General features: G+C 45.9%; 1 protein-coding gene across 2 annotated transcripts; it reads right to left on the minus strand.

Moving 5' to 3' along the window:
- Nucleotides 1-7,576: 7,576 nt before the first annotated feature.
- Dusp6 (dual specificity phosphatase 6) lies at nucleotides 7,577-12,303 on the minus strand. 2 transcript variants are annotated; one of them, XM_013021886.1, is made up of 3 exons: nucleotides 11,069-12,303; nucleotides 10,060-10,497; nucleotides 7,577-9,110 (listed from the first exon to the last, which is right to left on the minus strand). In XM_013021886.1, exons 1-3 carry the CDS (start codon nucleotides 11,466-11,468, stop codon nucleotides 8,803-8,805), a joined length of 1,146 nt encoding a protein of 381 aa, XP_012877340.1. In that variant the 5' UTR covers nucleotides 11,469-12,303; the 3' UTR covers nucleotides 7,577-8,802. The 2 variants fall into 2 exon arrangements, with proteins under 2 accessions (XP_012877340.1, XP_012877348.1); XM_013021894.1 differs by lacking the exon at nucleotides 10,060-10,497 and having other exon boundaries at nucleotides 11,069-11,958.
- Between the last annotated feature and the right edge of the window lie 4,076 nt (nucleotides 12,304-16,379).

The raw sequence follows: 16,379 nt of genomic DNA on the forward strand, positions 1-16,379 counted from the left end.
AAAAAAAAAAATCACCTGTCCATGATGATTGTCAAACCTCAGGTTTTCCTCATTTTTCATCCAGGGGTTAGAATAAAGCAAGACATCTAACTTATAAATAATGTAACTAATGTTTGTTACAACTCTATATTAACAGTCAGTGAGGAAAATATTGGGGTACCAGAAAAAAGACAAGGATAGGAGAACCAGAGAATATAACATTGTCCAAATCATCTGGCACCATCCAATGGGGGATTTCACAGGTGTAGCTCATGTTGTCTTTTGCTTTACCAGAGAACAATATTTGTCTTGACGCTCATACAACCTGGAAGAGATAGACCACTAACTCTGCTTCCATCTTCCATGTATCCAGAAGTCTTGTGTTGATGAAGTCACTCTCCAGCTACCCTCCTCTTCCTGAAAAGAAAGGAGACCTGAAGATGAGCCATAGCCATAATCTCAGTAGGGACACAACCGGACCTGGGTTTTGAGCAGACCTGACACTTCATCACAAATTTTCTGCAAAGACTTCAGTATACTACTTAAACTGAATTTTGGCTTTCTCATCTGCAAAAAGATTTATCTATTTTTTTCTTTTTTCTTTTATTGGTGCTGGACTCAGGGCCTGGGTACCATCCCTGAGCTTTTGTGCTCAAGGCTAGCACTCTACCACTTGAGCCACAACTTCACTTCCAACATGTTGGTGGTGGTAGTTAATTGGAGATGAGAGTTTCATGGACGTTTTTCCTTGCTGGCTTTGAGTCACAATCCTCAGGTCTCAGTCTACTAAGTAGCTAGGATGGCAGGTGTGAGCCGCTGGCATTCATTGACTGTCCCTCTAAAATCTACCTCAGAGAATAGCTGGGCCAGCTTCTTAGTAATAGCAACGTGTGTAACCTTTGGTAAATTCACAAACTTGCCTGGCATGTAGAAGGCTCTGGGTTTGAGCCAAGCACCACACACACACACACACACACACACACACACACACACAAAGTTTTAACTTGAACTGTTTTTATCAAGGAGTCATAAAAGTCTTAAACAAACGTGGTGGTGCACATATACAATCCCAGGATTCAGGAATCTAGGGCAAGAGGATTTTGAGTTCAAGGTCAGATTGGGGTATATAGTTAGAACTTACCTTGTCTCAAAATTAAAACAAAACAAAACAAAAACAGCAACAACAATTACTCTGTGTGTGTGTGTGTTTGTATAGTCTTGATAGAGATGGGTGATAATTCTGAATTCCTCTCTCCCTGTAGGAAGGTTGGCATTAACAACATTATTGCAATATTGCAATTAAAGAAAAGGAATAAAGACTTTCAGAGGATCTCTATCTTTTTCCCTTTTCTTTGTCCTTTTTTTTTGTTAAGGTGATACTCCACCAGCTCTCTACCTCTACTACTTTCCACATAGCTGTGTATTACCAGAATTTAGTATCATGCCAGCTCCTATTTTGAGACAGGGTCTCACTAATGTTTTTGCCAAGACTGGTTTCAAACTGCAATCTTCTCATCTCTTGCCTCCAACTCAACTGGGAATACAGGCATGTACCATCACACCCAGTCCGAGACTCACTACTTTTTTAACCAAGTTCTAGTACTATTGTGGATTGTGGATGGACATTATGACAGTAGATGAAAGGGCTAATTGCTCTTCTAGTTGAGGATATATTAAAAACTGTACAAATGTATACATAGAGTAGTCTTGCTTACCATTTTCCAAAAAGTGATTTAAATACTGATAAGCAACACCTCAAGACATGGGTATCCTCGTTTTCTAGCAATGGAAAAAGTAACTTGACCAAAATACATTTGAGGAAGGTCTGGCAGAGCTGCTGAGAGGGGCTGAAGTTGGGTATATTATAGTCAGTACACAGTAGCAGCCACAAAAGTGAACTCGTCTCACATTCTGGAGACTGAGGCTTCCTGGAGCCGACGTGATCCAGGAAAAGCATGATGGCATCATTGCAACCCGTTCCCGAAGAGGTCCATCCGATGTATTGTGGCACTTACAAAAGCAAGCATCATCAGGAAGGATGTTAAAAACAAAACAGAAGCTATAATCTTAAGAGCATCTGCACACACACACACACACACACACACACACACACACACACACACACTGTAATTCATCTGCTTCAGAAATACTCCGTGAAGTTCTAGCCATTAAACCTTGAAACCATCATAATGAAACTGGAAGCTATCCACAGAATGTCACAGAAGATCTCTAGGGTTTGAAAAGAAACCGAAGAGACCTTAAAACACTTTAGCCTAGAAATATAAAATGTGAGCGCTGGTAGACCAGAGTCTATAAAGTCACAAAGGAATAGCCTGATGCTGGTAGCTCATGCCTGAAATCCTAACTAGTTAAGCTGAAATCCAGAGGATTGCAGTTGAACATCAGCCTTAACAGGGAAAGCAGGGAGATTCTGTCTCTAAAAATAATCAGCAAAAAGCAAAGTTGGTGGTGTGGCTTAAATGGTAGAGCTCCAGCCAAGAAAGCAAGTCAAGCAATCACCAGGCTTTGAGTCACTGGAAGCAGAAAGTGAGCTGTTTTTAGGTATGGCCTGGGAATAAACTATTCCATGAAATGGAGCTTCCTCCAGAAAAGAGAGTCATTGAGTCAGTTACTGTCAGGAATCAATTTCAAATACAATGTTCTCCAACATAATTTTTATTTTATGGGCCAATCTAAAAATTCTCTACTGCTAAAGATGGGGAGAAAAGGTACAATTAATAGACTAATTAATAAATACAATCTTGTTTTCTAGGTAAGCCCATGAGCCAGATACAGCTAAGGGTGTTTTTTTTTGTTTGTTTGTGGAATTTCACTCAATGGGAGCTTACTACCCTTAAAGGTTACATTCAAATATTGTCCCTGTAAGATGTGACAGGCTGCAATTTACAAGAATGAGTGCAATAATACTTGGCACTGTACCTGCTTTTCAGAATCTTGTCCCTCCTCCATTGAAAGGTAAGTTCTATGGTCCTTCATCTTGAACTTTGGTTCAGCAGAAGTGACCTCTGAGCCAAGGTTTCCCCTCCGGGGCCTTTTCCTGCCATGGATCCAGCCACCAAACTGTAGGGAATTCAGAACACATGTTTCTTCATGTGCTGACCCCTGCTGAGCTACCACTATACAGTCAGCACCAACTTAACATCCAAGAGAGTGAGAAGTCTTAGACATGGGTTCTCTGGGCTAAGGGTGTGGCTAATGTGGTAGAGTACCTGACTCATAAGTACTAAGGCCCTGAGTTCAAAGCCCAGGACTGCCAGAACTGGGTCCTTGGAGTAAAGGTAGATTACCCTGACAATACCACACTGACCAGCTTTGCTTCCTGAGCCTTGTCCATGTTCAGACTTATAAACAAAATAAATAATCTTTGCTCAAAGTCACTAATTTGGGGGGCATTTGTTGTATAACAGTAAATAATGAAAATGGGGGTATACCTGTACTCCCAAAGATTCCTTTGCACATCTCCCCTTCTTTACTCACCTAGTTTGTACAAGACCCTGCGGTTCAGTTGCCAGCACCACAAAATAATAACAGCAACAATAAATGCCTAAGATTTTCTCCAAAAGCAGAAAAGGGGAAATTCAAACAAAGAAAAAAATAAATTCCTTTTTAGTTTGCTCTGTGCATTTAAGATGTCATTATCAAATTTCCCTTTCAGAGTTCATTTCTGGGCAGAATAGTTGTTAGAAACCTCCCTATTACAGCTGTCACAAAGCACACCTTCTCTAATGGTATTTCCCAAAGGTAAGGAAGTGCCTGGTTCACTCTGCATTCTTGCTTTCCTTTATAAACATTACGAAGTAAGGTTTATGATGTTGGTTGGACATTGGAAGCCTAGAAGAACACACAAAATGAATCTAGCAGTCTTTTCAGAGTCCCTCTTTGATTGGGGCTCCTATTAGAAAGATGAGGTGAGAGCCATGCCTTCTGTCCAGGAGAGCAGCTGCTAAGGTCTTTGGTTGCCCTTTCTTTTCACCTTGATTCATGGAACCAGCGCCACACATATCAAGGCCTGGGTAAATATTTGTGAAGTGCATGAACTTTGTTCTCTGCCCTTCAATTCTCTTAGGAAATCAACTTGGGACTTGAAAGAAGTTCAACAATTCATTCTCCAAAACTGGTTCCGTTCTGGAGCCCATTGCAAAATGAGTAGCAAAGCCACAAGAGGAAAAGGTGATGTGCAAATTTCACAGTCTGGTGGAAAGTGATTATAGCTCGGTGAGGAACAACATATAGATTTATACCCAGTCATCACCACCCCGTGAAGCAGTTGAACGTTTGCAGACTGATTTTTCTAAGGATGTTTGTCTTACAGCCAGTACCCACATGACCTGCCCTTGCTATGGCCTTCTAACCAGTCCCATCTCCATTATTTGCTGGCCTGTTTTTGTTCTGTTGACTCCACTCTCTTCTTGCCTATCCCCTCTCCCTCCTTCCCTGTTCTCCTGGCCCAATGTCCTCTCTCACATTTCTTCAGGAGTGATCATAATGAGGATCCTTGTAGAATCCTGAAAGAAGAGTATGAACAAGGATGTGGGCCAGGCCCTGAGACCTGTAGCCACTTTAGAGCTAAGGGAACTCAAGTTGGTAGTGTCTGTGCTAATGATCCAGGAGTTGATCAACTTCTCTCTAGGGGAGGAAGGACAGAAGCTTCCAGATGAATTGACATCTCTCTGGGCTGTGGCACAGAAGCTAGAAGGTTTTCCTAGCTGAGCTATCTGATTCAGGTTTGATTTGGCAGGTCAGTTAACTTCTGCTTCCTGACTTCCTCAGCTGAAAAAGGAAGACTTCACTTCCAAGCTAGCACAATGCTGACAAGCAGGGGACAGCAGAGTCAATGGTTCACAGATCAGTTCCCACCAGTGACAGGCCATCGGTTTAGACACCTTCCCTAACAATGTGAACGTCTTCTCTGTACCCAGTTTCCTCTTTGGAATACAAAGATAGTAAGAGGCCCAATCTCACAGCTGATGGGAGAATTAAATGAGATGATCCTATCCGCCAAAGTATTTGGTCCCCATAATGAATGTAGATTGTTTCACTGACTCTTGGCCATATCATTTAACCCGTGTCACCAATCCATGACCCAAAAAAGCTGGAATTACCAGATGGTCCTAGAATGAGAGATAAACACTCCCTCATTTAACAGACAAGAAAGATAAAATGTCAGTGGCGAGGCTGGATGTCCTACCCAGGGCTACTGGATTCATTAGTGAGAGGAGTTACAGCTCTGGTCTTCTGATGGTAAGGTCAGGGGCAAATCTCCATTTTCATTCCTTTGAACACTGTGTCGGTATTTTTATCCCCAGATAACCCTTTCTTGTTCTAGTTTTAACCGGAAGACCAGTTCCTACCATTATCTGCATGCAAGCCGGCTAAGTTTCCTGCTGCTCCCACAAAACCTGCAGATAACCTCCTTTCTCCAAGTCCCGGCAACCCCACCCCCACCCCGCAAAAAAGAAAAAGAAAAAAAAAAACGAAACAGGAAAGGTAGCCGCTTTCTCTGAGGCAGCCACTAATGGGGACAGCAGGTGGGGCGGGGAGGGTGCTGAGGAGTTGCAGCTGCTGGGAAAGGTTGCCCTAGTAACCGCGCGGGTTCCATTCAGGAAGCCAGCGCAACTCCAAGATGCGAAATGATCGCCTTCAGGCGGCTCCTCGCGAGCACAAAAGAGCCCCCCAGAAGAGCCCTGGGGTGGCGGAGGAGAAAGGGAGGTGCACGCTGGGAGAGGAGGGAGAGGAAGGGGGAGGGGGCATGCTGTCAGTTACAGCCTTCCACCTTTCAGAGAAGAAAAGGAAGGAAAGAGAATAGCTCTTTGGGTCGTTAAGCCTGTGCGAACCATAAAAAAAAATACCCCACTCTTTTAACATGAGTCCTTTTGTGGGAACAGAGAGAAACAGCCCCCCCTCCCCCCCAACCCCGTCCCAGCATTCACCAGCCTTCTGAAACAATATGCCAGCAGACAGGGGGAGAAACCTGAAACTTTGGAACATTTATGGGAGCTCTACACTCTACTTGCACACTCCTTTATAACGACTGGCGGTGATCAAAAAAACCGTTTGCTCCCAATTTATTGGAAACTTTTTTTTTTTTTTTGCTTCACAGCTTGAGTTGCTTAAATGTTTCAGGTTCCCTCTCTCCCAATCACCCCAAGACACTTGCTGAATGGCCAGGCCTCAATTATGCTCCCTCAACACTGTGACCCTGCATGGCTTCCTGCTATTCATATGTGTTACTTCCCCTTTGTGGTAATGGCTTGTGGCATTTGGCCAGAAAACATTATTAATTTCAGAAGTGGACTGACAAACAACCAACCCACAGCGAGCTCTGGGAGGAAGTGTAGAGGAGGCCAGCTGTTCCCCTGAGCCAGAGCAGTAGGAACTCAATGTATGCAGGTTGGAGAAGGAAAAAAAAAAGCAAAGAAAAGATAATCCACAAAGAGAAATGCACTAAAATTACCCACAGTCCATGTGTGTGCATATATATGTATATTATATATATATATGAAAAAAGAAATCAAAGAGAGGGGGGAAAGGCACCCAGCTACTTGAGCTGCAGCTGGACAGGAAATTGCTAAGGCTGCTTACAAATCCCTACTTTGAACAGGCAGTTTAGGGAATGCCAGGAGCGGAAACTGTTCAGAACCGGATTAACAGGAGCCAAGTTGAAGCGCAACCCACTTCTCCTGTGTTTCTGCTGACTTGGGAAACCCAAATACCAAGACTAATTTTGGTTATTTGGCAGTTAATTTGCTTTTAATTGCAATTAACTTGCTTTTATACTGAAGCTGCTTTGAAAAAAACTCATTTTATGTAATCGCTATACTGTGAAGTTGACTTGCCTCATAAATTGTACTAAGTAGTTGAATGTGTCTGATGGGTGAAAACTTTTCTCCTCAGAGAATAAGCTCATGTTCAGAACCCCAATTTTGTGTTCTATCATTTTGATCCTATATACCTAATTTTACCTTTTATACTCAGGGTCAGAGGAAAATGGCATGTTAAAAAGCCTTTAGCTTACAAGAAAATCACAATTATCTCTACCTGAGATTCATTAAGGGCTCTTGATCTGCATTCTCTACTAGTCAAACACAAAAAACACACTAGACCAAAGATGGCTAAGTGTCATCTCCATCACCAATTTGTAAATTCTAAGGCTACCTGCTCATGCTTGGGAAAGCTCACATGCCACGGACACAAAACAGGAAAAGGGACAGGGCATTCAGATTTGTCATCCCAACACCCATGAGCAACATGCAGAATTGTTCCAACAGTTCATGACTGGAAAAAATGATTATTCCCACTGCCTCCCTGGGTTATCAGGCACTTACTGAAGACGATCTTGGAGTGAAGGGCAGAGAGGTGAACATGTGGCTATCACTTTGTTATCTGGCAGTTTAAAAAATAGCTATCTTGAATACGCAAATCTTATACCTCAGAGCAAAGTATGTACTATGGGGCAGGGGTGTAATACATTAAATAAGCCCCATCCACACACCTAGAAAGTATTGTGTATACAGGATTGTTCATCCATCCTCATGTGGGTATAACTAAGGAGATCTTTTTAAAAGATAGTACACACTTAATAGCCAAAATAGTTATTTATTAATAATTTAAGGTTTTACATTCTCATAATAAATTCCAGCTCAAAACTTTACACCACGAACATATGGAGCAACTCTCTTATCCACAATCAGATGCATTCCACCTAGCAAATGGATACCCATGCTCTCAACACACACTTCCAGTTTTATACAAATTCTTTCAAAAAAGGAAAGGAACCAACCCAAAGTATTGCATTTGAGATGACACTCCCTGAAGAATTTTTGTACAGAGGTAATATACTGTTTAGCACAGCTGAAGTTAAAAAAAAAAAGTGAGCCCATGATTTTGGTGTCTTTCCCAGATAACCCCTTTTGATTGAGACAACACAAGTCAGAGTATATTACAAAGGTAAGGCATAGTCAAACTACATTAAGAGAAAAAAAAATCACAATGATCAGACTTCATATATATGAAAAGACTTTAAACTGCACCATAACAAGGTCTTAGTGATAATAGTGTCCATGAAAATGTCCTCAGAACTGGTATAAGTTGTGCATGCTTGCAAGTAACCCTTTGGATTAGAAAAGAGCCAAAAGAAAATTATTTTTCTTCCCCTTCGTTTTGTTTTAACATGTGGCATACTGCTCTTTCTCCCTTTGGATTTCTTTTAACTCTATCAAAGAAAAAACAAAACAAAACCCCTACAATCCAAACAAATACTGCCAAGTGATTGAAGATCAAATATTTACAATAATCAAATGGAGTATCAGTTTTTCCTTTCCAAACTGATACTACAAATACAGAGCTGAAATCTCTCTTTGGCTCCACTATATGCAAAGTTGAATCAGTCTTCACTGAAGACAAAATAGTTAATTCCAGATGCAAAAGGAAAACAGCCATACAAGGCCCTAAAGAACACATGCCTCTAACCCTACCTACCCCATTTGGTCCTACCCTATGTACCTGGAAGTCCTTAATTCCAGTCCCAGCATGGGGTAGGCTGTACACATGGGTGCAGTTACACATGGGTGCAGAGCAAACCTACTGTCTGTATCCAGGCAGCACGTCCTGTTCTTCCATAGAGAATGGAGCAAATCTCTCTTTGTAAATAACCAATTCCACAACTTGGTAACCCTGTCTAATACAGACAGCTGGTGACATTTTGACACCTAGGGCCACACAAAGAAAGCAGCCCAGCTAGTGCTGCCAAGAGAAACTGCTGAAGGAATTGGAAACTCCCAGCAAGGACAGGTGTGGTGCCTTTCACGTGGACTGCAGGGAGTCCACCTGGTACACATTCTGGTTGGAAGGGGTGGTGAAATAGAGCTGCTGTGCTGGCACCCGGTTGTCACAGGGGCTGCTGAGTCCCAGGGTCCTCTCGAAGTCTAGCAACTGGCCCATGAAGTTGAAGTTAGGGGAGATGTTGGATTTCTTCATCTTGACAATGTCATAAGCATCATTCATGGACAGATTGAGCTTCTGCATAAGATAAGCCACTGTCACCGTGACAGAGCGGCTGATGCCGGCCAGGCAATGCACCAAGACACCACAGTTCTTGCCCCGGGCTTCATCTGTAAACAATAACAAAAAAAAAGAAGCAAGATTTCACTAGACTGAAAACTTCATGATCAGACTAAAATCTAAATTTAAAAAAGGGGATCCTGAAAGCAGCAGAAAAATATATTCATGATAAATAACAATGACATATTTCAGATATTTTTCTGAAAAGGGAGCTTTTGTATTAAGCCTTTACCAACAACAAAAAAAAGAAAAATTCTTAAAGTGTGCATTCTTTGTTTCAGCCTATGAATACCAGAAAGCCTGCAATATGGCAGGGAATGCATTTTATACACATAAGCAGACTGCAAGGGTCTATTAAATTATTCTCCAACTGTTGTGCAGCTAACAATGGAGGTATTCAGGCATTTTAAAAGAGAGAGGGAAGTCACAGGGGACAGCCCATTAGGAGGAACAGGATGTCGACATGGCCTGAAAATGAGTTCCTTTGTAATAGGAAATGCACTACAATGCCTGGAGATTCACTTCTCCCAGGCTTCCAGCCCACACTTCTTCCTGCTGTGATCAGGTTACCTACAGTCTCTGTTACCAGTATCACACTATCATTCCGACTGGATAACATTTAGCATTCATGCAGCTTTCCAACAACTTGGGTATCCTAAAATAACTTTACATCATTTAAAATAATAAATCAATTATAATGCTCTGATTACTGTTTGCAAGGCCACCTCCAATTGACTGGAGGAAAAAAATCTGCTTGTGCACTCCTGCACTCTTTTCAAATGACTGAATTTGCAGGAGGCTGAAACCTTGTTTCAAATACACCAGTGGCCTCCAGCTACATCAAAAGAAAGCACACCCGAATTTAGGGGCCTTCCAAGAAACATTAGAGATCTGCAGTATTAACAAAATTAGCAGGCACCTGGAATGATCAACAGTTGAAACACTGAATAGCTAAGTGTTTTGCATTTAAAAGTCAAAGCAAAGCCTGTTAAGTCTCACCTATGAAAGAAATGGCCTCTGGGAAAAACTGGGACAAGTTTTGGCTCCAGTGATCCGAGATCGGAATTTGCTTGTATTTGAACTCTCCTGCATTCTCAAAGAGATTGGGCAAATTGGGGGTGACATTCAAGATGTACTTGATGCCGAACTCCTCCAACACGTCCAAGTTGGTAGAGTCCTTGGCACAACCCAAGTACAAGAAGGGCAGGATCTCCACGGGAAAGGAAGGCTGGCTGTTGGACAGCGGGCTGCCATCCGAGTCCGTTGCACTATTGGGGTCTCGGTCAAGGTCAGACTCGATGTCTGAGGAGGAGTCGGAGCTGATCCGCAGGCCCCCAAGCCCCAACACTGGCAATGGAGGCGAGCTACTGCTACAGGAGCCGTCTAGATTGGTCTCGCAGTGCAGGGCAAACTCGGCTTGGAACTTATTGAAGCCACCTGCCAGAACAAGAAAAGCAATCTTGTAACCCGAGCAGCCGTAGTAATTTTCACAGCTTGTGAGAACCGCAGCTGGGAGCAGAAACAACCAAGACCCTCCCCGCCCCCCCATACACACACACACGGATCCCCTGGATATAATCAAATAAAGGAGAAATACAACTGAACGTGCACATGTGGAAATGTAACAAATGGGCCGCTTAAGTCTTTTTTTTAATCCAGAAATGCACAAAATGGCAACTTTTCTGAATATTGGGGGAGGGGGACCTAGCAAGTGCTCATCTGTACCCCCCCCACATACACACAGTATCGTTCACTCTGCACATGCTAAATTAAAAACTGAACTAGAGAGAGAGGGAGGATATTCCGGGTTTGAAAACGCACGATTCGAGATAGACAAACCAGGGGTGCCGAACGCGGGAGGATACCACGCGGGCCCAGTCCTCCCGAGTGGAAACCTCCGGCTACCCGGGCGGCCACAAGCCGTTGGCTACTTAGAAGCCGCACCGCAAAAAGCAAAGTAAATAAGCCAATCATTTACAAGCCCCCAGGCCAGCCCGGAGTGCATTACCTTCCAGATAGAATGCCCGGCAGCCCTCGTCCTTGAGCTTCTTGAGCAGCAGCCCGAGCACCGACTCGCCGCTCGTGTTCTCGTTCCAGTCGCTGCTGCTCTCGTCGTACAGCACCACCGTGTCGGTGCCGCAGCGCCGGGTAAAGCGGTCCCGGTCCTCGCCGCGCGTGAAGAGCGCGCGCACCGGCAGGTTACCCTTCTGCAGGCGCCGCAGCATGATGCCCGGGATGGCCACGTTGATGGCCGACTCGATGTGCGACGATTCGTACAGTTCCTGTGGTCGGCAGTCCATCAGCAGCAGTCGCTCGTTGCCCAGTTCCAGCTGCTCGTTGAGCCACGCCACGGTCTTGCTGATCGCCATTTCCGACGCGAAGGGCACGGGTCTGAGCGTATCTATCATGGGGGTCGAGGCTGCGGAACGAAGGGCCGATTGCCTACCAGACGCCCCTCCGGGCAGGCATAGACTGAGCGCGCTGCTGCACCGAGCCGCCGCTCTCCGAGCGGTATTTAATAGCGCCTGGCCTTTCCCAAGCGGAGGCTAAGCGGTTGGGGAAGGCGAGACACCCGTGAAGCCGTCGGTCCCAATGCGCCCGGCTGCAGCCGTTCGCTCTTTGGAGTCAATGAATGTGTCTCAATGAAGCTGCCCAGTTTTGTTCCTCCCCCAGTGAATGAAATCCAATTAATTCGGACTCTAGGCAGAGGGCGAAGGAAAAAAAAAAATAAAACCAACCCACAAAAACCCAAGCGGCTCTTAATCCCCTCCCTCCAAGGTTGCACCTCAAATCTACCCCGCTGTCTTTTCTCCCCGGATTATTCAAGCCTGGATTTGTTCCTAGGACTCAGCCCGAGCACACCCCCAGCGCGAGGCAGCTCCTCAATGGATACAAACAGCGAGCGTCTCAATGGATACATTCTCTCGGCCAGCCAATGAGCGCGCCGCGGAAGGGGCTGTTGCCGTGGGGACGGGCCGGCTGGAACAGGTTGTGTTGATGAATTGTTAATGAGTTTGTCATTCACAAAAACGGAAAGGAATTTCCGCTCCGGATAAGCCCCAGTGCAAACAAGCTGCAACAGCGGGCTCGGCGGGAGGAAGGAGAAAGAAGAGGAGGCGGTGGTGGAGGAGGAGCAGGGCACAAAACCCCGGGCACTTCAGTGTCTCATGTTTCCTTCTGTTGAGAGTTCACACTTCGCGTCGGAACTTTTGCGCACAAATGGAGCAATTAGCATGCACAAAAGCCCTCGTTCGCGACGCTTGTGCTCTCAAGCTAGCTTTAGGAAAACGTGTTCTTTTTCCCTTTTTTATTCCCTTCAAACTCACTTGGATCCAATTCGCCTTCACCCCTCCCCCCCGCCCTCCTTTAGGCAGTGTGTGGCATTTGTTTGCCTGTTTTAAAAGCCCTGCTCTGTTTGCTCTGATGTTCTTTTCACCGAAGCCGTGTTGGGGCTGGGTGAGCTGCCTGGGCTTTAGTGACCCGACGATGTGTTAAATGCTAATCCAACATCTTTCGGAACAAACCACGATTTTGTTTAAACATTTTTAAAAAGCAACCAAACAAAAGTCTGGTTATCCAGAAAAGTAGCCGAGTCTTTTCTGTTTTCTTCAATGGTTAAAAAAATGCAGGGAGGAGGGGGAAGTCGCAGGATAGTTTAATAGTTCTTTATTGCACTAGGGCAGCGTGGGGGAATTAGGTGCCATTGTTCCGGAGGTCTAAGTCACCCCCGCCTCACGGTCACCCACTGCGCACTGGGGGTGGAGGGGGTAGGGAATCGCGCTCCTTAATGACTTCTGGGCAAGGAACAAGTCTGGCAAGGCTTCCTGGACTAGGTGCCCTGGGATGCGACGAGGCAACCCTGGCAGTCCCCACCAGCAGGGAGGATGGAGGAAGTCGCCCGGCCAGGCCTGCACACTGGGGGAGGGGGGGCACTCAGCAGGCTAGCTCGGTGATTGGCTACTGTAGAAAGCGAGGCTTGTCAGAGGGGAGCCTTCCTATCCGAACCCCACTCTCCCGTCCAGTACAGGACCCTTCAGAAGCACCACACCGCGCTTGCGCGCGCTGTGTCCGGCCACCCGCCGCCGCTGGCGCGCGGGTCCTTGTATGACCCTGTCTGTGAGCAGCTCTGTGGGTCTGAACTCCCCTAGGATGGCCCTAAAGGAGGTGGAAGGAAGGCCAGGAGTGTCCGTGGCGACCTTTCTGGCTCACAGATGGGGCGGAGAGTCGCAGAGGGACGCCTGTGTTGCCCTCCTGCATGGCCCGCGAGTTAACTTGGCAAAGGCGCGGATGGCCGGCGAGCTGCGTCCGGCTCGGTCCCGTGGCGCCGCCGAGCGGGGCCGGGCGCACTGGAAGCCGGATGGAGGTGGGGCCGGGCGGGGGCCGCGGCGGCGGGGAGGCGCTTTCCCGGCGTGCCCGAGCCCTATTGTTACATAAAAGTGCCGAGGCCGGCTCCTCCCGAGCGGAAAACCACCTGTGTGCCCCAGACGGGCGGTGGGGCTGTGGCCGGAAGGCGCGGATCCTGATCCGGCCTCCCCTCCCTCCTTCCCTCGCCCCCACCGGCCCCGGCGGAAAAAAGAGGCAGCGCTTTGTCCGGCCGCTGCCCGGCGGGCGGAAGCGGGGACCGTGGCCGGCCGGCCCTGCTTTGCACCCACTCTGAACACCAGCCCGGGCGCCTAAAGTCCTGGGGGGGTGGTCTCTCCTAGCACGACGCCGGGGCTCCAGGGTCCCGCCTGCGGACGCCCCCGCTGCAGTGTGCGTTTTTAGTCATTCGTTTCTTCCCTGCTTTGGAAAATAGGATTAAGGGGGGCGGGAAAGGCAGATTGGAGACCCAAGTTGCCAATTTTGGAGCTCTGCTGCAGGCAGGCAGGCAGGCCGCGCCGGGAGGAGCGGATTCTATCAAAGTGGGGGTTGCTTGGAGCCGCTCAGCGCCGCCTTTCTTTTCAGGGTGTGTGTGTGGGGGGGGAGAGGGCAGCCCTCAGAACAAAATGCCCATATTTCACTGGATTGTTTCCAGTTCCAACTGGAGAGAGGTTTGAGCTAGAACTGACGCCCCCGAAGCCTTCCCCATCTGTTAACAGACTTTCCCACCCCGAATCGTGGCAGTCGTTGGGACCCCCGCCTGGAAGGAGGGAACAGAAATGAGGGAAAAAAGCAAATCATCCAACCCAGGTCCTCCAAGAGGAGGGTTCTGTATGTCTATTTGTGAAATGCAGTCATGTCGGTTGTGTGCCCAGACCTGGCACAAGGCTTGGCAAACCTGGAAATCAAAACATTTAGTTTTGCTCAGCTTTTGACCCCTAGGGCATTGGGGCAGCCCTTCTTCTCATTTTATTAAATGGGTTTTATTAGTATTCCCATGTTATTTTTATTATCCCACTTCATTAAATGGGTTCTGATGGGGGGAGGGCTAAGAAGAACGTTATAAAGGGTCCCTACTTCCTCCCAGAAGGGAGACTTTGGTTACATTTAACTGTTTAAATGACAGTTCTTGCTGACATTTTAAAAAAATCATTTAATTTGTAGGGTTGCTGTGTTAAATAAGCTTAGTAAAATGTCCGAACGTTGTTGTGGTATACCATTAGCTGTTGGTAGTATTATTTTTTTAATCGTTTGAATTGAGAACTGGCAAAACGGCCCGAGCCTTTTAGTAGAAATATTTATCCCAAAGACACCGTTTAAGGTCTGCCTTACAATCCCACCCGTTCCCCATCTACAGCAAACCCTTTTGACAGGACTATTCTAATAAGACCCCCCCCATTCCAGTTTAGCTGTGAACAAAGGGGGCACTGATGGGTTATGTTAAAAAATTCTATAGCAAAGTTAACAGGTAGACCCAGCTACATCCTCAACTGTCTTCAACTCTATCAAATGTTTACATGCACAGTTTTGGCCCCTCTTCAGAAATCCTATGTAAATTATTTCCATTCACAGAGATGAAGGGCTTTGCCAGAGGTCCATTAGCAGCAAAGGTAAGGAGTCCCTGATTCCCAGGCTCACAGGGTGCTTTGGACAGTAGAGTCACCTCCACATACTGTTTCCTGTGAAAATGTGAATGATTAAAGGTCTTCATGTTGAAATGACGGCCAGACTTTTTCCAGCCTTGGATTACTCTGTTGTATTCACCCTACAGACATCAGAAATAGGAAGGGGAGGCATCTTTGCTTGCTCCATTTACAAACCATTGCTTTTCTGTTGCACACGGCTCTTCATTAGTCAACCATTCACAAGAAGAAGCATTTTTTTTCTTTCCTTAGAATGTGTCCTAGATTCTTATCCTCTGAACTATGATTACTTATCTAGTAGCACATGGGCCACCGTTGAAATTGTACCGGGTCACTCACCAGTCCTGTGTTAGAGAGAATTTGCTGGGCCTCATTCATGTAATCATAGTCTAAGTTACAGGAAATCCACAGAAAAGAAGGGTTGGCCTTCCTGAACCTTACATTCATATAAGGACAGACAGTAAACAAAAAGATTCTGTTAGAAGCTGTACGGCTATGGAGAAAAATTAAAGCAAGAAAGAGAATCAAGTGTTATGTAAAATTAGGAAGATCTATATCCCTCAAAGGCCAAACTGATACTCTAAAAAGCATATGGTTTGCTGGGCACTGGTGGTTCATGCCTATAATTCTAGCTACTCAAGAGGCTGAGATCTGAAGGTTGTAGTTCAAAGCCAGCCAGGGCAGGAAAGTTCTTGAAACTCTTAACTCCAATAAACCACCAGAATACCGAAGTGGCACTGTGGCTCAAGTGGTAGAACACTTTGCCTTGAGCTGAAGAGCTGAGGGACAGCTCCCAGGCCCTGAGTGCAAGCACCCCGACCCACAAAAAAATAGGGTTCAAAGTGGGTGTTCAAAAGATGATCAACACAAAAATCACTGCTTCATTCTTGTATACTGCTGACTTGATGCAGTGAGCTAAGGATCCTAGGATGGGAAGAAATATGTGCTTTCTTATTTTCATAAGACTCCAGGTGCTTTCTATGGTATCATTTCTGTCAAGGGTGGTGGTGGTGCCCGGGCTGTGTTGAAGGCTGGAGAACACAGCAGGTCTTCTGAAAGAAGTGCAGAGATGCCTTTGAAGTCCTAGTTTCTCTACCAAGCTCCTACTGTTGCATCCCTCCCAGTAGATCCCCTGGAAATCTCCTAAAAGTTGATAGTCTTTTGGTTATAAATTTTCTCTGGGCCAGTGCAGTCCAAATTTGCCAGGTTTCCTGAGTTTAAAGGCCCTTAGGATTTTCATGACCCAAGTGAGTTAGCAAGCCCTTTAATCTTCTTGGAGTAATCTGACTAAATGTAATGACATTAACACATCATGTG

The sequence above is a fragment of the Dipodomys ordii genome, unplaced genomic scaffold (assembly GCF_000151885.1).
Source record: "Dipodomys ordii isolate 6190 unplaced genomic scaffold, Dord_2.0 Scaffold3, whole genome shotgun sequence".
NCBI lineage: Eukaryota > Metazoa > Chordata > Mammalia > Rodentia > Heteromyidae > Dipodomys > Dipodomys ordii.